The sequence below is a fragment of the Coenobita brevimanus genome, unplaced genomic scaffold (assembly GCF_032717465.1).
Source record: "Coenobita brevimanus isolate Jiangsu-jjx unplaced genomic scaffold, ASM3271746v2 jjx.HiC_scaffold_2830, whole genome shotgun sequence".
Classification (NCBI taxonomy): Eukaryota; Metazoa; Arthropoda; class Malacostraca; order Decapoda; family Coenobitidae; genus Coenobita; species Coenobita brevimanus.
In genome coordinates, this window is record NW_027643797.1 from 95,001 (window position 1) to 117,500 (window position 22,500).

A 22,500-nucleotide genomic window follows, 5' to 3' on the forward strand; every position below is an offset into this window, starting at 1 on the left:
TATCATCCAGTCTTTGATTGTCCATGTCTGCCTCTCATCCAGTCTTTGATTGTCCCTGTCTGCCTATCATCCAGTCTTTGATTGTCCCTGTCTGCCTATCATCCAGTCTTTGATTGTCCCTGTCTGCCTATCATCCAGTCTTTGATTGTCCCTGTCTGCCTCTCATCCAGTCTTTGATCGTCCCAGCAGGAATGTTGGGATCCGGGGCTAGGTTACTTTGTTCAGACATTAAAGACAAGAGTCATCAATCGTTCGCTTCTGAGTGGCCTTATGTAAGCACCGAGATTCTACCAACCCTAGGACGTAAACCTTTGTGGGCCACATACGGTTAGAGCACCTTTATCTTTCACTCGTAAGAGGTAGTTTTTCATTATATTCAAGCTCTCTCCACTCATTTTCATTCAGGATACAGGAGATTTTCAATCTGGTGGGGCTAGATATAAGCTTCAATAACTCTGTCACAACTATGAGTTTTAATGAAACTGAAGGAAATCGTCTGGGAAAAGAAAGGTTAAAATGCAAAATATGAATGGAATGAGGAGCTTATTCAATCACCACGTGTATATATATATATATATATATATATATATATATATAATGTATGTATATATGAATATATACACACACACACACACACATATATATATATATATAGATATATATATATATATATATATATATATATATATATATATATATATATATATATATGAGTGTGACGTGAAACGGATGGATTTAGACAACCAACCCTCAGACGTAAACCCTTATGAGCTAAAACCTTAACCCATACGTATATAACATCTATTTAAGCTCACACGTAAAAAGGTAAATTTTAATGAGGGTGACGTGACAGCTGTGGGGTTGCGGAGTTAAAACATTAGTGACGTAGAGTGAACACTTGTTGCTGCAGTTTATAGGAGAGAGAGAGAGAGAGAGAGAGAGAGAGAGAGAGAGGGTTAAAGGTGTATGTATGTGTGCACAGGTGTTGAGCCTTACCTGCACTCAGTCTGGCACCATCAATACCTTCATTAGAATCTTTGTACACCGAACCAACACACATTCACACACCAAAAGCTGAAAATCTATTAAAACCTCTGTGGTGTAATTAGTGAAATGTGTGCGAATAACGGGACAGGAAATACGAGTACTATATTACTGACACCGGAGTGGGACGAATAGGCAATGATATAAAGTAGGTTATGACCCAGGTGTGGCACTGTCCGAACACACTGAACGTTAGTGAAGTATGTGAAAATGTCAGGGAGGAAAACTGTACCGTTCTGGGGAGAATAGACCCTAATATAAGAACTGTCAGGACCGATTTTGCGCCAATCTGAAACGCATTGAACTTTAGTGAAATCGAACTCCAGTGAAATGTGCACGAATGACTGAGAGAAACTTGTAAATTATGAGTACCGGTGTAGGGCGAGCTGACACTAATATACGGAGTGTCATGACATATTTTGCGCCAGTTCTAAACGCACCTCCGACTCGTGTTGACGATGTTAAGGCTATATCAATGTGTTTTGGTGGCGATGGCGGGGGTTGTGGTAGAGGTTAATATCTTACCAGCGGATGCCAAGATTTTATCAGCGGATGCCAAGATCTTACCAGGGGAAGAAGCCAAGCTCTTACCAAGGGATGAGGCTGCTAAGATCTTACCTGGGGAAGAAGCCAAAATCTTACCAGAGGAGGAGGCTAAGATTCAACCACGCTCTTTCTCGTGCGGGACAAGCTCTGTGACCTTACAAGCGGGCCAGTCCGTTCCCTTAACCTCCCCTAACTATCCCTACGCCTATCCCAGCCCACTATACTGCCGCTGGGTAGCTCAGGCACCCATAAACACAGTTATACGCGTCTACTGCCCAATTTTCAACGTTTACAGCAGTCCCCTGTGCCAGATGGACCGTTTGACCATATCCCAGAATGGCTTGGACAATCTCAGCGACGGGATCTCCTACTGTGGGGGCGGATACATTGATGTCACCCTGAATTCAAACCGTTTCGTGGCCACCTTCATCACTAGCGTCAAAATATTCCCCTACAGAAACAATGGATTCTCCTGTATTCTGACGGCCATGGCGAGGTACTGTACTTGTATATGTCCTTTGCCTCAGTTGTATATATGACTTTTTTTCATACAAGATGGTGCATTGCATAACCCTCCTCTTCCACTGCACCGAGAGATTTATTGCACTTTGTGGGGACGGCTTATTCAACGTTATCAACGTTTAGTGTGGATTATCTCTCCATTTTCTAATTTCACTGTGACACACGCCCACACCAACATACTCAGCTGCCCCTGCAACACACAAGATACCGTGAAATGCATAAATCATTGAACCCTATTGTACACAGCATAGCAGGCTTCGTAACATCTCTACCTAAGCGATTTTATCTGCATCTTATACATCAATATCCCTTGAGGGGATATTTTCCCGCATCTGGTCAGGTCAGGTGCGGGTAAGGGGATGGGTCCACTATGATGTGGCAGGGGTAAACCAACTCCTCTGTCGGGCCCTGCTGAGGATGTCGCTGCTTAAACTGCGCAGTTGACTCTCGTGCGGTGTGGTGCGGTGAGGATCTGTCCCTTCTTCCCTTGGGGCTATGATACGAGTTAATGTGAGTGTTTAGATGAGTAACTACCCCCGCTAATACCAATACACCAGTCCTGTATGAGACAGCCCTAGCATGTATTCAATATGGACGGTAGGTGTTAGCGCCGAAATGGTGACATGTAGAGGTGTATGGTAAGCAGGAGGACTACTGGGCCTTGGGAGCAGGCTGTGAAGCCTATGTACAGGGTCGGACACATTAAAAAAAAAAAAAAAAAATATGAGTGTGTGGTCCTGTCTGGGCTACCTGCCTATCCTTGAGGGAAGCAGCCTAGGTATATAGATAGATAGATCCTCTTGTGTATTGTTGGTGCAAATTATGTCGATATTAAACGACATGAATACCATACGCGATGATGATAAGGTGTAATATGCAAAATAAATCGTAGAGAAAAGGGTGCTACGAAGCCTCCAGTGCTGCTCAGAATCCAGCCCTTAATTTTGTATACAGTACAGGATGGTCCGTAAATAGCGCTCTACTAGAAACTCCTTTGGCTCAGTCTGCTAGTCTTGGCCAAGTGTGACAATGAGAGTAGGAAGTGAATACATTATGCAGAGCAGGCATTGACAATGACACTGACTGAGCCGTGCCCGTAACGCACGAGAGATGGCCAGAGGGAGTAAATGAGGAGAGTTATATATTGTCTGTCTATAGCCATACGCCTTAATACCGTAAGGGATGGCCACAAACAAATCGCCTCCATGTCGCCCTGTTTCCTGCCCTCCGCCTAACTCATAACCCCACCGCCTTTCTCTCACATATACTTCTCCACTTCATTCCCCCATCTCATCCTCGGTCTCCCCACCTCTCTCGTCCCCTCCACCTAGCTCACATACACTCTCCTTGTTAGTCTCTCACTCACCTTCCTCTCCACCCTGTATTCTGGCGCTGGAGAGAGACACCTTCACGTGGTGGCATCGGTATGACCTTAGTCCACCATCCTCCTCTCGGAGGTTAGAGAGGGAACTGAGGGGGACCAGTATACCCGAGCAACATCTCCCTCCTCCCCTTCGGTATCACCACATGAAGGCGTCTCTCTCCAGAAAATAGATACAGCCTTCATCAACCCATTCACTGCTAAATATCCTTCCAAAGCTGAAAACAATCCTTTAATGGTAACAAGGGTAGGATAGACATGTAACTAAGTATCAGGGCCCTTCTGTTAATGACCTGCCCCATGGTATGGTGCCAGGTGTGGTGTGGGAAGGTGATTTGGTGTGGTGTGTGAGAGGGCGGTGTGGTGTGTTGTAAGGTGTGGTGTGTAGTGGGAGGGCGATTTTGTGTGGTATATGAGATGGTGGTGTGGTGTGTTGTGAGGCGTGGTGTGGTGTGGTGTGGGAATATCGATGAGAGTAGTTTATCGTAGTTTACCATTGCTCACCGCTGCTGCCAGTATCGATGGAAGTCGCCGTAGACAGACGTAGAGAGATAGGGAGGTTGGTTGTAAATTGTCCAAGTACCACCATTATAAGGTCGTGAGGCGTCGTATGGCTCGAACTTGCCGTTGCTTAGTAAAATGATGTGCCGTCGACTAGAGTGAAAAGGTACGCCTCTCTTTCTCACCTTCTCCCTTTGTGTATCACAAGCGAGGTGAGTTACAGAGCACTCTTGGGTTACGGAGTTAATTGTACACAGTTATATCGACGCGTGATTGACAACGTAACGTAGCGTGATGGCAAAACCTCCTAGCTAACCCCATCTCTGTCTTCCGCCCTTGATCGTATTTTTGGGCCCTCTCTAACCTCTTCTCTCAGGCTGTCTCTCAGGTTCTCTAATCTTCCTACACGTGATTTGGGACTTATATCCCCCTCTGGCTTCCAGCTAAAGTGTGTGGGCATACGTGTGCGCACGAATGTGCGCGCGCGCGCGCGTGTCTGTGTGTGTGTGTGTGTGTGTGTGTGTGTGTGTGTGTGTGTGTGTGTGTGTCGGTCATGTTTCCGGCACATGATCAGAGCTGTTTGGCATTCCTGATTAGTCCGGGACAACCAGATTGTGGATATACATTATGTGGATTGACATTCCTACTGAGAAGCTGTGTATGTCTCCTGCAGACACTACATCCTGCACATTGTGATATGAGATATATACTAGTGCCTATATAATGCCTACATATTGGTGATTTTGTGTGATGTGTGACAGGGTGGTATGGCGTGTTGTGAGCTGTGGTGTGGTGTGCGAAGGTGATTTTGTGTGGCATGAGAGGGTGGTGTGGTGTGTGGTGAGGTGTGATGTGGTGTGCGGAGGTGATTTTGTGTGGTGTGTGACAGGGTAGTATGGTGTGTTGTGAGGTGTGATGCAGGCTTGGTTCCACGTACAAGTACTTGTGCTTGTACTTGGACTTTACAAACTTTTGAGTACTTGTACTTGTATTTCCACTTAAGTACAAAATTTTGAGTATTTGTACTTGAGATTTTAAAAATCAGTGTACTTGTACTTGGGCCAAATGTACTTGAAAAATCAAGTACTTTTAAGTACTTTTCAAGTACAGTACAGTAATAATCATATAAGGTACATTGCATAAGTACACTGTAATTTAATAACAATAACTGTTTTAACTATGACATTAAGCAAATTATAATAAGTTTTTTTTAGTTGTACTGTTTGCTTTACTAAACAGTATGTCTGTCAATTATTAAATACTAGTGGTAATTCTATTATTTCCATTGTAGCTACTACTGTAGGGTAGTAGTACTATCTGGCAACTCTGGTGCACACACTTCAAGACTGAACAGGCAACAACATGTAGACTTTCTTCCTGTCTGCAACCTGGTCACTACTGTAGTTTAGTCTTTCAGTAGCCACCATTTATAGCACTACGAGTGGCATCATGGCATCACCTAAGGATTCAGGCATATGGAGCCACTTGAAATTACCAGGATATACTACTGGAACATTCAAGACAGTCTGCAAGCAGTGTGATATTGATATATCAAGCTCCAAAAATGTTACATCCAACCTTTACAAACATATGAAAGTAAGCACAGCTTGCTAAGGTTAACAAGTAGTATTAGTAATAGTAGCACCAACACCCCCGCCAACTAAAAGAAGAATTTGTATAATACCCAATGAGTAATCCAGCTTCCTTCTATGCACATGGGGCAGACAAAAAGTAAGCCCGCCTGCAGCCGGCTTTTATTTTATTTTCTAGGTGTTTTTCAAAGTTTTAGGGAGTTTTTAACAATATTAAATTCTAAAATAATATTGTAGGACTTCCAATGACTTTCGCAGACGAGTTTACCCTTTCACTGCCTCTACTTTCTTACATGCACGAGGTTCAACCTGTTTTTCACTCCCCAGCTGTATTTTTTATAAATTTGATATTATCTACATCATTTTTAAGACCGGCGAGGGGGTGGGGCGACAGCCCCAAGGTTAGGTTAGGTTGTCAGATTAGGTTAATGACAATAAAGTTGTCAGATATATATATATATATATATATATATATATATATACTTAATATATGTGCATCTTAATAGTTATTTTTCCCTTTGTTTCAGCGGAAACACAGTGCTTTATATGAGAGGAAAGTCAGCACTCGTGTCAACACTACTGGGACTAGCCAGTCAACCACGGAATGCTTTGTTACAGTGTCAGACCCAAAGAAATGTGCGACACACGATGCTCGTCAAAAGTAACTTGATGATGCACTAGTGCTCTTTGTGGCATGTGATCTTGTGCCTTTTTCTGTTGTAGACAGCCCTTACTTTAGTGGTTTACTTATTGCAGCTGACCCTCGCTATCAGATGCCAACACGCCAGGATTCCCCGATACCACTACTGACACAAATGATGACACTGACTTGGAAGATGATGATCTTGATGATTTTGATGGTGCTGATTCTGCTGAACTGTTTGAAGAATTAGCAACTGAGCATAACTCCTGCTTTGCTCATACATTGCAGTTGGTGGTAAAAGATAGCCTAAAAGATGCAGGACACTTAAATATTACACTCAGCAAAGCATCAAAATTGGTATCTTTTGTGCATAGGTCAACAATAGCCACAGATGTTCTGGAAGGAGAAAAAAAAATAGATCAGGTTGTGCCACTCGCTGGAATTCACAGGTGAAGATGATCAGATCTGTTTTGCGAGGGCCAGAAGAAAAGCTAAGTAGTTTGGATGGTGCCCCAACCCTTGGAGCATATGATCAAAATATTCTTCAAGATGTGCTAGAAATTTTTGAACCATTTGAGGAGGTCACTGACTGTGCCCAACGACAGAACTCTGTTTCCTCAAGTCTAGTTATTCCTTGTGTACGGGGGCTCAAGTTTCACCTAGAGCAGATGCAGTCAAAGTATAATAGTGCTCTGGTATTTGAACTGAGGAAGTCAGTACAGAAACACCTACAGCTGAATGAAGATCGAAAAATATATTAACTGGCAACCATATTTGAACCAAGGTTTAAAATGGATTGATGTTCTGAAGAGGAGGAAAAGGCGAACCTGAAGTCCTCTGTCATAACTACAGCACAGTTTATGGCCAAAGAAGCTACAGTTCCTGCAAGTATGAATCCCGGCACAGAACTTCCAGAAGATAATCCAGGGCCCAGTTCAGGGAATTCTGAACCAAAGAGGAAGAACTGTTAAGTTTTATGGCCACCCCAGCTCAACAATCAACAGCTGTAACAGAGGTGCAGGAGTCCATTAATACTGAAATTCAAAGATACCTGAGTCAGCCATGCATTTCTGATGAAAGGGATGTAGCCTACTAGTATACTGAAAGGAGCACATGGAGACATTTCCAACTCTAGCAAAGATGGCACAAAAATACCTATCTGTCTCTGCTTCTTCTGCACCTGTGGAAAGGATCTTCAGCATCGCTGGAAAAATCTTCCTCCGGAATAGATATCAGCTTGCAGACAAGAATTTTGAGTCTATGATGTTTGTGAAATCCAGTGATAAGTCCTACAGGTAGCTAGTACAGTATTGGTAATGGTATCAGTACTTTGAAAAGCAAATTTGGATGACCAGTTAACTCTTACGTGCCTGGTGTATCCAGCTGAATGCCACTACCCATGGGGGCGGGGAGGGTTTTTTAATAAAAAAGTTGAGAAATTTTCATGTGTTACTATCTATAAGCATTGAAATTAACTGGATATTGTACTGTACATATTCCAAGATTGACTTTCATATTGAACACCAACGATGACCTGACCACCATTTTGTGTTGAGGTTTTGTCATATGGCCACTGGCGTGGCTAACTGCACTTTGGCCTATAAATACAAATTTGTCAGAACACGGCTCAGCAAACTGTTTTAAGACATAAAGAGTTTGGTCAAATGTGGATTTTTGGTGTTCAAACAAGGCAAATAAATGTGTGATAACCTGCCCTGTAACAAGTTGCAAACTTTAACTTCTGTAATTGACAGTTTTAGAGCAACCACAAACGTTTCACAATGTGGGCATTAAATGCACCATCCACCTGGACCTCTCACAGGTTGAGCTTAGTACAGTATTTGTTAATGTTTAATTTTCCGACATTATTGCTTACTAGGCAAATCATTAAATTCAAACTAAGGAAATTATAATTTGCTTGCATATTTTTCTAAACTGCAAGTATCACACTTCTCGTTTATAGCGCAAATCTATTTTGTATTATTAAAATTTGTATTATCAGTTAAACTAGAAAATTGACTAGAATTTGTCTCATTACCTTTACCTGCGAGTTGGCCCACTTCTGATCACCTTCACTCACAAAGCCCTATGGGCATCTCTTGCCGCCCTGTAGGTAGATCTTCACCTCCCTTAGGCGCTGTGGGCCGAGGTTCACTGTCTAAAATCTGAGAACTACACAGATAGGTACTTTTGGGGGGGGCTTAACTCTATTCATTTTAGTCAGATCACTGTATTATATTACCATAATATGCTTCTTCACTAGATATTTGTTACTGAAATTGAAATAAACATGTCTATAAAAAATAATAGATAATCTGTTGAAATGTACTTTTACTTAAGTACACTGTCAAGCACTTGGACTTAAGTACTAGGCAAATCTTCTGTACTTGTACTTTTCTTCAGTACTTGTACTTGTTCACAAGTACTGGCACATGTACTTGGACCCATGCCTGGTGTAATGTGTGGTGGGAGGGTGATATTGTGTGGTGTGGTATGTTGTGAGAGTGGTATGGTGTGTGGTGTGGAATGGTATGGTGTGTGGTGTGGCGTTGTTTGGTGTGTTGTGGTGTGTTGGGTGGTGTGGTGTGGTGTGGTATGATGTATGGTGTAGTGTGGTATGATGTATGGTGTAGTGTGGTATGATGTATGGTGTGGTGTGGTGTGGTGTGGTGTGGTATGGTTTGGTGTGATGTGTGTGGTTTGGTGTGGTGTGGTGTGGTGTACTTGGCTAAAGTTGCTGAAGTCTACAGGGGTGAAGCACATCATGTCTGAAGCATGCTAGTGCGTGACAGAGGGACGGGGTAGTTCCTTAAGATTCATCCCCATCTAAAAAATACATCAGTGCATTGAGTTTTTTTTTTTTTTTTTCAGTCAGTGCGTATTTTTCACTTAGACAACCACTAGTCGGTTTGTCTTCATCGAACAGAACTGGGGCACTCCCACAAATTGCATGCTAATTTGTGGTTGCATGAAATTCTGAGTTATGAGGTAGGAATGAGTCTCCCTGGTTGCTGGTTAAATCAACTGACTACACGCGGCCATCAGCTGCGCTGCAAGGGGCTAGGGACGTTCGTCAGGTTAGAATAAACACGTTGTAGTTGGCCTGTCTGCTACCTACAACTCTCCAGGTATTAACTAAGTCTTCTGTAATTCCTCAGATCAGGCACCACTCGTCCCCGACCTCCTACGTCTTCGCCACAGACAGGGCAGTGCGGCCTGAAAAATCCATCCAGGATTGTAAACGGCCAGGATGCTGGGCAGAACGAGTGGCCGTGGCAGGCAGCCGTTCGCAACAAGGTGATCAACGCGCTATTTTGCGGCGGAGTGCTGATTGCCGATCGCTGGGTAGTGACGGCTGCCCACTGCGCTGCACACTACCCCATGGATCAGATCTACGTCACACTTGGAGACCATTGGAGAGACCCGACCAGACCGACACGGTACACCATTACAGCGCAGGTCTCCAAAGTCATCATACACGAGGCCTACGACAGGCAGACGGTGAACAACGACATAGCTCTCCTGGAACTGAGTGAGGCAGTGACCTACAGTAACGGCGTGAAACCAATCTGCCTGCCCTGTTCCGTCACACCACAGAAACTCGAGGGACAGAACGGGATCGTAACTGGCTGGGGTGCGACGTCCTCTGGAGGATCATTCAGCGAGGTGCTACAGGAGGTGGAGCTTCCCCTGATGTTCACTGCAGACTGCCAAGGCTACCTAGGGAACGTCGTGACCTCAAACATGATCTGCACCTACAAGCACAACCACGATGCCTGCCAAGGAGATTCTGGAGGTCCTCTGGCTTGGAAGGGAGAAGACGGGAGGTATTATCTCGTGGGGGTTGTGTCCTGGGGCTACGGTTGCGCCGGTGTGGACACTCCCGGGGTATATGCTAAGGTCACCCACTACCTCGCCTGGATTCAGATAAAGACGGGTATCACTGTATGTCCGTAGAGCCATAACTTACCAGCAACCACATACAGACGTGAGCTAAAGGTTGTATTCTAAGTTGCTTTGGAGATTCCACAACCCTTCTTTCCGAGCAATTATTTCACACATATACACCTTAGCACCGTCTGGTTGCATCTGAGATTTAGTAGCATCTCTTCCTCTGCTACCTGTTTGCATATTACAACTTAATATCGTCTTGTATGCTATTAATGTAAAATATGTTGATATAACGACGATATAAATAACAGAGAAGCGAATCTTAGGTATAAAAAGCAAACTAAGCCGCTCAAGAATATGTGCCAGAGATGGGATGGGCACCTATGAAGTAAAAAGGGAATATGGCACGATAACTTACTACTGCATCAAACATAATAGTTGTATATGTAGGTATAGATACTGATTTCATCCTTTTGGCTATGTATGGTTTCTCTTAATAAAATAGTCTGGAAATAGAAGTAACAAAACATCTAACTTTGGCCATCAGAGTACCAGCACCACACAATATGATACAATCTCAGTGTACATTTGTGCAGAACACCGTTATAATGTACAGGAAAATAAATATCAATTGTTCATCCTGTATCATTTTCTAACGACTTTAGTACCGTAGTTTATTTTGGTTTGGTCTATTTATCTATTTATTTTTTTATTTACTTTTTACTGCCTCCTGATCATCTGATTCAGTTCTAAAGCAACCTAGATTCAATCCCTTCACTGAAATGTTTTTTTTAACATACGATTATTCTTGCTATCCTCAGACGATTTTATTAGACGGTTGTTTTTGTTTTTTTATTCTAGACAAGAGAGCTATCAAACTGAAGGGATTTGATATAGCCTTCAGTAACTCAATTTCCTACCAGAAGTCCTTCATAAGTTAAATAAAATCAACTGGTGGTAGCAGGAGTAGGCTAAAAACAGATGTCATTAAATAATACTAATACTAATACTAATAATAATAATAATAATAATATCGGTGGTAATAGTAGTAGTAGTAATAATAGCAGTAGCAGTAGTAGTAGTAGTAGTTGCAGTAGTAGTAGTAGCAGCAGTCTCTAAGAACTGATCCTAAGTTAAGCATTAAATATTCTAATGATTCTAAATAGTAGAAATTTGAGCAACTAAACTCCCAAGAAACTAAGCAATATAAGGATTCTAAGCAGTGATTAATCTAAGCATTCTAAGCAGTGACGATTCTCAAGCATTTGGATTCTAAGACAGCAAACAATCCTAAGTAGGGAACATTCAAAGCAGGGAACAAGTAAGGATCTAAGCAGTACCATAACGAGTCTAAAATCTAAGCAGTGTAGATTCTAAGACAAAAAGAATAATCCATTACAGCAAGGATCCCAAGTAGTGAACATTCTCAGCAGTCAAAAAGTAAGAATTCTAACCAGGAAGGATTCTAAGCAGATCTAAGCAGTAAGGAGTCAAAGGGATGAAGATTCTAAGCAGATCTAAGCAGTAAGGAGTCAAAGGGATGAAGATTCTAAGCAGATCTAAGCAGTAAGGAGTCAAAGGGATGAAGATTCTAAGCAGATCTAAGCAGTAAGGAGTCAAAGGGATGAAGATTCTAAGCAGGTCTAAGCAGTAAGGGGTCAAAGAGATGAGGATTCTAAACAGGTCTAAGCGGTAAGGAGTCAAAGAGATGAAGATTTTAAAAACCGAGAATGCAGAATATTCTTGAGAAAAATAGAGAAGTGAGAATCCAACGGTACAGCTGGCCATCCCACCGATATTACTGAGGAGCTGCGAGGCTGTCTGCATGTCCCGTTTGGTCAACGTCCTCCTCCTGACTCAATCGCACCACACCCTGTTAATAGTAGGAGTAGTAGTAGTGATGCTGATGCTGGAGTAACAGAGGGATGTGATAGTGCAGTAGAAGTGACAGGAAAGAAAAAACGCCGTCGCTTTCTAGCGCTACAGGGGGATTGTTGGAGACCGATGTGGTGGCAGTGTATTTGTTTACGTCGCACTTTTGCTGAGCTGGAGCAACCCTTTAACAGCCATCAGTCCACGCCGATTCCCGTATCTATCAATGATGCTACAGTGTGATTAAATCAAAACATATATTCTTTCCTGTATCCTGTGCTTACCATTTCACTGTCTACCTGGGTCTGTGGATGTATATACAGGATGATCCACATATTTTCTCTCTTATTTCTTAACTGACCGAATCTCATTTGTTGTGGAGACGACTCGCGTTACCAGTGTCTACCCCGTCTGACGACATTATTAATCAGCCATGCAAGCGATGTGCTTACCGGCAGAGCAGACAGGAGCCCGAAAAGGATTATCTGAAGCTGAAAATTATGTAAGCTAGATTATAACTTTTTAGTCCAAGTTCGTTAAAAGAAAAATTCTCTCTCTCTCTCTCTCTCTCTCTCTCTCTCTCTCTCTCTCTCTCTCTCGCTCGCTCGCTCGCTCGCTCGCTCGCTTTTCAACTCCAAGACCACTTCAGCGCCAAGACCATTTCTACGCCAAAACCATTTCTATGCCAAGACCACATCAACACCAAAACCACTTCTATGCCAAAATCACTTCTATGCCGAGACCATTTCTATGGCCAGACCATTTCTATGCCAAAACCACTTGCCAAGACCACTTCAACACCAAGACCACTTCAACATCAAGACCATTTCTATGCAAAGGCCACTTCTATCCCAAAACCACTTCTACGCCAAGACCACTTCTATGCCAAGACCACTTCAACACCAAGACCACTTCTATGCCAAGACCACTTCAACGACAAGACCACTTCAATGCCAAGACCACTTCAACACCAAGACCACTTCAATGCCAAGACCACTTCAACACCAAGACCACTTCAACACCAAGACCACTTCAACACCAAGACTACTTCCACACCAAGACCATTTCTACACCAAGACCACTTCATTGCAAAGACCATTTCTACACCAAGACCACTTCCACACCGAGACCACTTCATTTAAAATATCAGTTCCATCCAACAAGTCATCCTCACCAAAACTCAGAACTTTTCCCAGTATTGTGTTGAGGAATAAAGCCCGTAAAACAGATAGATAAATAGATAGATAGATAGACAGATAGACAGACAGACAAACAGACAGAGACAGAGGAAGAGACAGACAGACTGACAGACACAGAGTAGGAGGAGGAAGAAAGTAAGCCTTACAGGAAGGAGAGAAAAGATGCAGGGAAAATCAACACGAGATGAAACAGCTGGTAGGAATAATATTGACTCTTGTACTTTCACTCAATGGCCATGAGACGCTGAGAGACAAGTAAACACGAGGGAATGGTAAGAGGGGAGAGAAGAGGGATGGAGGATCTGTGTGAGAGAGAGAGAGAGAGAGGAGGAGGGTGGAGGGGGGGAATCCTACGAGAGAATGGTATGAGAAAAGCAGACAATGATATTTACATCTTAAGGGGAAAATTACAAAGACAAATAATAGGAAAACTTTCCATTCTCGCCACTATCGCTACCAAATCCACTCAGATACTGATGAAGGAAGCGAGTTGATAGCAAGCTGGGGTAGGGAATAAGTCTGATATTAATTTCTTTATATCAAACTTTATAGACCTTCATTAAACTCATCGACATGTCACAAATATATTCGTAGTTAATTTCTTATTACCTGTCTTGAATGAGACAACCCTAACTTATATTCAGCGTGGACGGTGGACATTAGTACCGAAGCGATGACAAATGAAGGTGCGTGGCACGCAAGAAAACTGCTCAGTCTTAAAGAACGGACCACATAATCTTTGCTAAATCCAACTACTTCTTCATCAGTTATCATTTATCGTGCCATCTGAAGCGCATTGGTCCATGGCTGGATTACCAATACACACTTCAGACACTGTATTTAAGGTGAGAGTGATCCCTAGACACTGAGTGCCAGAGTGTTAACAGTAAACCCTAAACATACTCCGGATTAAAGCCCTAACGAGCCACAACTGGTTGCAGCTCCTCAGCCTGTTGGACTACCAGTCTGACACATACAAAAAAAAGCTATATCACTCTTGCAAGGTAATATGGCAGCAATATTTCAAACAATTAACAGAACAGTAAGGTAAGCTTTCGTTATAAGGTGCCTTTTTATATTCTTTTCATTCCATTAAATCCGCAAGATATAATGGGAATATTAACTACTTAAATTCCCTTGCTACAGTACAGGTGCTTATAAAGCTGGTTTACCAGTTCACCAGCTGACAGTAGTGTACTGGTGAACCAGATATATGAAAAAACGCTGAAAGACAGAGACGGGATTTAGAAGAAAAAATTCAACAGTGCCAAATGTCTCTCTCTCTCTCTCTCTCTCTCTCTCTCTCTCTATATATATATATATATATATATATATATATATATATATATATACCTAGGCTGCTTCCCCCAGGGAAAAGGAGGTAGCCGAGACAGGACGACACACTCCCCATTTACTCATCCATTCAAACACAATCATTCGCATCTTAGCCCCAAAGGGGAGAACGGACAGATCCTCACCGCACCACACCTGCATATAATAGTAATTTCCCGTTATCGGTATACGAGTAATATCCTTTAATAATAGATGGTGCATATCTTCACTGTCATTTTCTCAGGATCAATAATACGGCACCATATATGAATATTGTCAATCAATACTGATTGTGTGAGGGCCGGTAAATAATATCCTGCGTTGCCAGTGTGGCGGTATTACCTCAGCAAGTTCACATGTCCCTTATCAATGCCCAACGTATCCTTTATCATACGTGTAATGAAACATAGTAATTTCTACAGATTTCTATAGTAGGCGTACGTGCCGAGGCCCAGTTTCAGCTGTTGACGTCTTAATCTGCACCAACATTTATGACCGTAGTACAACTGTTTATGCATAACAGTTTGTTACATCTGTTTTACGCACCCCTTTTTGCCCTTTGGGAAGAAACGAAACCGTAGGTTAGTTCCAGTTAGTGGGTTTTTCCCACAAACAACACAGCGGTGTCCAGGGTTTAGAGCCATGTTTATTTGTACCGCCACGCCCCCTCACATCCCGCCTGTCAACTTATGTAAACAAACAGACGACACACCGGCGACCACAATGCCATCTGTTGACTAAGCCAGCTCGTTACATTGGTCTCGTGTTCGCCAGTAAGAGTTTGTGACTCGACTCTCACGATGACCATTTTGTTTTTAACTCTTTCAACTGTGAATCTCTGGCTTCGAATCACGCACGCACACATGCACATACACACACACGTACACACACACGTACACATACACATACATACATATATATACATATAAGCATACACACATACACACACGCGCACCACACACGTGTTTGTATGTGTATGTATGTATATATGCATGCATGTGTGTGTGTGTGTGTGTGTGTGTGTGTGTGTGTGTGTGTGTGTGTGTGTGTGTGTGTGTGTGTGTGTGTGTGTGTGTGTGTGTGTGTGTGCAAGCTAAAATCAAGTAGTAGCAGTAGCAGTAGTAGACCCTACCTCAACACTGTTCCTGTGGCACTGTCTTTGATGCAAACCATGCAATGGTGTGCAAGAAGGCAGGCTGTGTGTACGCGACGTCACTGCCAAAATGCTGCAGGAAATATGCCATGATGTCACCACAGAGCCAGCTGTGCTGCCCCTAGACGGCGAGCACTTCACCCACAGAACAGCAAACACATCAAATGATGCCAGAGTGGATGTCAGTGCTGCAGGTTTGCGGACACGTGGGCAGAGGGCTTTCTTCAACATTAGGATAATTGATCCTATGGCAGCATGTCATCGTGAACTGTGTCTCGAGGCTGCACACAAAAGGAATTAAAAAAAAAGAAAAAAAAAACTATCAAGAAAGGATCTAACTATTGCACCACGTTGGATTCACTGCCTTTGTGTTCACAACATCAGGTGGGACGGGTCCAGAGGCGAGCATATTCTCTCGAGACTGGCAGAGATTCTTTCTAAGAAGCGTCAACGTCAGAGTTCCGTTATGGCCTGGATGAGGTGTCAACTGTCCTACTCCCTTGTGAGGTGTGCACTGCTATGCCTCAGGGGCACAAGACCATCAGCCCTCAGGCCTGTCTCTCTCTGGCAGGTATGGATTACGAAGCTACTGTGACTGAGTCACACTGACCAGCAACTCCAATAGATTAATGTTTTTGTTGACACTGTAATTATAAAAAATATAGTAGTAATAAAGTCTTTTGTGGTTGGTGGGGGTACTCCCCATCCACTCACTCGATGTAGTGCTGTTCTCGGATGCCTGCCCATTCCTCTCTTCCTTTGTTCTTTCTATCGTTCCTCATCTGTCATTTTTTCCTTCATTCATTCCTCTTCCTTCTGTCTACGGGTGACTATACATTGCGTAACAAAACAGATGGTTTTCTGTACACCAGGAAACCATTTACTACGCTGGGTGGTAACCATACAACCAAATTATGGCGCCTGATGGTTTAGTGGGCAATTAAGGCTCTCCAATCGGATTGAGCCGGTGCAGGTTTATATCCAAGGGATGGTTAGGGTTTACTGATCACGTAATGCCACTCAGGGATGAGTGAGGCTGGTCATTCTCATCATAAATGTGAGGACCAATTTGCCTAGCTCCAGGCTCCTATGCTCCTCATGGGGCAACGCAGGATTAGATGATGAATGAATGAATGAATGATGATAAAGTGTTGGCATATGGTTGGTAAGGACAGTGGCTGGTGTGTTTGGGGCCAACAGATTGTATTATGGTTAGTGATAACCTTCACATTACAACTCCAATGGTGAACTGTATTATGAGGCTGGCTGCTGAGCTGCACGGTATAATTCCCAAATGGATGGAGCTGATTTGCTGGTTGCATTATAGTAGTCTTAAGAAGTGGTGGTGGTGGTAGTAGTAGTAGTAGTTGTAGTAGTGGTAGCAGTAGTAATAGTAGTAGTAGTAGTAGTAATATTGTAGTTTTTTTAATTGAAAAGATGCACTCAGCAGGTTGGTGATGTTTGGCTGAATGCAACACGTCCAAAGAACATCATTGTATTGCAAATAGGTCCCAGTAATTCTCAGACATACCATGTTACTTGGACAGGTTGCATTCAGCCATCACCACCAACCTATTAAGCGCATCTTTGCCCCGGTAAAAAAAAAAAAAAAAAGTATAGGAGTTGTAGTAGCGGTAGCAACAGCATCATCAGTAGTAGTAGTAGTAGTAGTAGTACATCATCACCATCATCATCAGCATCACCATCACAATCATCATCATCATCATCATCATCACCATCATCATCATCATCACCATCACAATCATCATCATCATCATCATCATCACCATCATCATCATCACCATCATCATCACCATCATCATCATCATCATCATCATCATCATCATCACCATCATCACCATCATTATCATCACCATCACCATCATCATCATCACCATCATCATCATCATCGTCATCACGATCATCATCATCATCATCATCACCATCATCATCATCATCACCATCATCATCACCATCATCATCATCATCACCATCATCACCATCACCATCATCATCATCACCATCATCATCACCATCATCATCATCATCATCACCATCTTCACCATCATCAGCATCACCATCATCATCATCACCATCATCATCTTCACTATCATCATCTTCACTATCATCATCATCACCATCATCATCATCACCATCATCATCACCATCATCATTATCATCACCACCATCATCACCATCATCATCACCATCATCATCATCATCATCATCATCACCATCATCATCATCATCACCATCATCATCATCATCATCATCATCATCATCATCACCATCTTCACCATCATCATCATCACCATCATCATCATCATCATCATCATCACCATCATCATCATCACCATCATCATCATCACCGTCATCATCATCATCATCATCACCATCATCATCATCACCGTCATAATCATCATCATCATCATCATCACCATCATCATCATCATCATCACCATCACCATCATCACCATCATCATCACCATCATCATTATCGTCATCATCTTCATCTTCATCTTCTCTTCTTCCTCTTCCTTCTCTTCTTCCTTGTCTTCTTCTCCTCCTCCTTTTGTTCTTCCTCCTCCTCTTCTCCGTCTTCTCGTTGTTCTTTGTTCATCTTCTTCATCTTTTTCTTCTTTTTGTTCATCTTCTTCGTATTCTTCTCCCTCTTCTTTCTTTTGAATGCTAAGTTGTAAGAACAGATAAACACCAGGTGATGCTAGTCACGAAGAAGTGCTATGGGAAGGATAGAGAGGTTTAGTATTGTCTTTTGCCAGTGAGCTACGTGAAATAAACTGCAAAAAGACGAAATTCTGGGCCAAGTGAAGGTGAAAGGACTATTAGCAGATTAACACAAAATGATGAAGTAAGAAAAAAGAATTCCAATAATAATCAGACAATGCGTGTGGTGGAGGAAATCACAAGAAATGCAGTGAGGAAAGTGACACCAGAAAACTGGCAAAAATGTATGGAGCATACGAGAAAGCTAGAACAGGAATATATCAGAAATGACATTGTGCGCAATCACATGGTCGAAGATTTCGTCATTAACGTGGCGAATGATTCCACCAGTGAAGAAGAAGGTTTAGATGAGGGAGACATGAATATCGAGTGAGAGAGAGAGAGAGAGAGAGAGAGATTGTATTTTCAATGGAAATTTTAGAATATAATGAATATTTATAAAGGAAATGCTACTGTTGATCATTCGATCAGTAAAACTATTGTAAATCAGTTTATGTTTTTTCATAACATTTTTTTTTCATAAAGAATAGTAATAAAACAATAAAATAAAATAAAATAATTTTTCTTCATCTTTCATGGCTATTTCATTGCTTCCTTACCCAACCCCTCCCCACATTCCGACCCGGGCCACTCCCATCCTCCATCCCTCCTCATATGGACCGATATCAGGACACTGACAGATAAATAGAGGCTACACATTGTTTTATTATTTAAGCGTCGTGTGTGTGTGTGTGTGCGTGTGTGTGTGTGTGTGTGTGTAGAGAAAAGAAAACGGAAGAGGGAAGGAGGAAGGTCCAGAATCCCGAGGGGACCTCTTAATCCTTCACACGGTCACTCGTGTTCCGATTTTGGCAAAGGCTTTGTAAAATTCTCTCCTTCATGTTTCCTGAGAAAGGGTATAGTCACGAAGAAGTGCAGTGAAAACTGGAAAGTCTTATAGTCTCTCTCTCTCTCTCTCTCTCTCTCTCTCTCTCTCTCTTAGGTGAAGGGACTATTAGCAGATAGACAAGAAAAGTGGTGGTGATGGTCACAGCGAAGCGCGGTTAATTATAAACGAGAACTGACAACCGCATAATATAGATAGATAGACAGATAGATAAACAGAATGTAGCCTTTAACGAGACTGACTTGTTGTGTGACCTGCAATTGTGACTTAGATCTGAATGGCTTAAATCCTGCGACATTTACAGCTTTCTCACTTTCCTTAATTGGCTGCCTTTCTTGCTGATTCTGTACTCTCTCTCTCTCTCTCTCTCTCTCTCTCTCTCTCTCTCTCTCTCTCTCTCTCTCTCCTTTTTTGTTCATCTTGTTCACTCTCAACTGATATGAGAGAGAGAGAGAGAGAGAGAGAGAGAGAGAGAGAGAGAGTGAATTATGGGATGGAAGAAGTTAATAATAATCTGACTCACTTCCTCACGAGAGAGAGAGAGAGAGAGAGAGAGAGAGAGAGAGAGAGGGGGGGTCGTAGGATAGACAGCATGGAGGTAGGAAAGAGGTGGAGTCGGCAGGGCTCGTTAATCCCGGGGAGTGAGGTGAAGCCGCTGATGTGTCATGCAGACGCCTCCAATATGACGGATACCAAGATGACATACCCTTATGTACAGGATTTCCACGCACTGCTTGCCGTAAAAAACAAAGGAAATTAATCATTTCCATCAAAAGATACATTTGCCATATGCATTTTGTGTGAAAGGATATTCAGAGAAACAGTTTTGCTAAGTGGTGGGTCAATACTCAAAACTGTTTAACTATGCTTGTCATGCTATTGTTATCCGTGTCTTATCTGAGCTGCAGAACAAAACAATATTTTCAGTTTAGAAAGTTACATGGCTGCATGTGACCCTCTTCATAACCACCTACTATTGCTAATCAACGCGGTTGCGGACACCTATTTACAGGTGAGGTCTTCCTATGCAGGAAAATAGTTTACAGCAAGAAACACTGTTGTGGAAGCTTTAAAAGTAGAAATACGATGAATTAGTGCTGGTTAGTGGCATATAAATATGTAAGCAAAGGAACATCAGTGAATTGGTGGTAGCCTATATAAAGCTTGTAATGTCGCTAAATTGGTTCCTGTATCGTTTTAGTATACAGAAAAACATAATATAACTAAAATATTAGTTATTTACGAAATATATCTATCGCATCAGTAAGTGTAATCAATATACAGTACCATCATTAGGGGCAAGGAGTGTCCTGGTGGTAGTAACAAAGGTGGTAGGTGTGGGCTGTCACCTGGGTATCCGCCATATTGAAGGCGTCTGGATGACAGATCAGCGGCTTCACAATCAGGTCCTGAGGTCGTCTCCACCTCATTCCTACCTCCATGATAGAAGGAGTTAATATTCTGGCTCACTTTCTCACTATCTTTCACGCCACTCATTCTCCTTCTTTCCCCTCACTCCCGCGTTTCCGCCTCACCTCTCTCAATCGTTTCTTGATCTCAGGCATTTTAATCAGTCTCTCTCTCTCTCTCTCTCTCTCAGCAGTGCGGAACTTCACCACGGTGTTGCCATACGCAGGGCTGCAAATATCCTACATATTTCAAAACCTTATCCCATCTATCCCTTCCCCAACTTCTCAACCTACCAATAGACACTCAAAATAGATCCAAATAAATCAATAGACACAAGCGGGTAGATAGAAAAGAGTGATAGAGAGTGAGAAAAAGGAAGTAGGCGGAGCAATATGGCTGCCGCGGCTGTGTTTACACTGGCTCAGCCAATCAGCGTCCGCCTCCCTCTGCCCTCAGCACCAGCCGCCCTCTGATTGGCTGGCCAGGAGAGAGAGAGAGAGAGAGAGAGAGAGAGAGAAACATTCTTTGTACAGTTTGTAATAGTAGTAGTAGTGGTGGTGGTGGTGGTAGCAGACTAGCAGTAATAGTAGTAGTGGTGGTGGTGGTAGCAGACTAGCAGTAATAGTAGTAGTGGTGGTGGTGGTAGCAGACTAGCAGTAATAGTAGTAGTGGTGGTGGTGGTAGCAGACTAGCAGTAATAGTAGTAGTGGTGGTGGTGGTAGCAGACTAGCAGTAATAGTAGTAGTAGTGGTGGTGGTGGTAGCAGACTAGCAGTAATAGTAGTAGTGGTGGTGGTGGTGGTAGCAGACTAGCAGTAATAGTAGTAGTGGTGGTGGTGGTGGTAGCAGACTAGCAGTAATAGTAGTAGTGGTGGTGGTGGTAGCAGACTAGCAGTAATAGTAGTGGTGGTGGTAGCAGACTAGCAGTAATAGTAGTAGTAGTGGTGGTGGTGGTAGCAGACTAGCAGTAATAGTAGTAGTGGTGGTGGTGGTTATAGTCCTCTGATTAAATACATGGATGAGTTATTCCCTCTCCCCCTCTCTTTCTCTTTCCTTTTCCCTCTCTTTCTCTCATCCTCCTCCCTTCTTCCTTTCTCTCCTTCTCTCTCCGTCTTTTTCTCCCTCCCTATCCCTTTCCCTCCCTCTTATCTCCCTGTAACTTCCTCCCTTCCTCGTCCACTCTCCATCCCTCCCTTCTTTATCAGTTTTAGTCTATCTCCCCACGCTCTCTCTCTCTCTCTCTCTCTCTCTCTCTCTCTCAGCTGAATAAAATCGTCTGGTAGAGGCCATAGTCGTGTAGGGGTTAGTGAAGCCTGTAGCCAACCCCTTCACCTCGATAAATAGCTCCTTATCTATCTATCTGTCTATATGTATCCATCTGCCTTTCTATCTATCCATCCATCTATCTGTCCACCCATCCATCTATCTATCAATCTGTATCTATATCAACCCATCCATTTATCTGTCTATCCATCCATTCATCTATCTATCGATCTATGTCTGTCTATCTATCTGTTATCTCTACCCATCCATCCATCTATCTATCTATCTATCTATGTCTATATCGACCCATCCATCCATCTGTCTATCTCTACCTATCTGTCTGTCTATCTATCTATCCATCTATCTTCTCGTAGCTATCGATCTACTTATATGTTTGTCTATATTATCTATCAGTCTCTATCTATCTATCAGTCTATCTATTAACAGACGCCTTAATCCCCTAAGGGCTGGCCACAAACAAATCACCTCCACGTTCTACCATGTCGTCCTCATATCAGCTG

At 42.7% G+C, this 22,500-nt stretch overlaps 1 protein-coding gene across 1 annotated transcript; it reads left to right on the forward strand.

The window, feature by feature from the left end:
* The first annotated feature begins 1,432 nt into the window (after positions 1-1,432).
* On the forward strand, positions 1,433-10,276 carry LOC145390098 (proclotting enzyme-like). Its single transcript, XM_080265162.1, has 2 exons — positions 1,433-2,086; positions 9,388-10,276. Exons 1-2 carry the CDS (start codon positions 1,503-1,505, stop codon positions 10,184-10,186), a joined length of 1,383 nt encoding a protein of 460 aa, XP_080121288.1. The 5' UTR covers positions 1,433-1,502; the 3' UTR covers positions 10,187-10,276.
* Positions 10,277-22,500: the final 12,224 nt, after the last annotated feature.

Bases quoted from the DNA above. Each gene is read 5' to 3' on its own strand.
- LOC145390098 (XM_080265162.1), top strand. From the start codon at position 1,503: ATGTTAAGGCTATATCAATGTGTTTTGGTGGCGATGGCGGGGGTTGTG. The intron at 2,087-9,387 runs GTACTGTACTTG...GTAATTCCTCAG, and splicing joins ATTCTGACGGCCATGGCGAG to ATCAGGCACCACTCGTCCCC.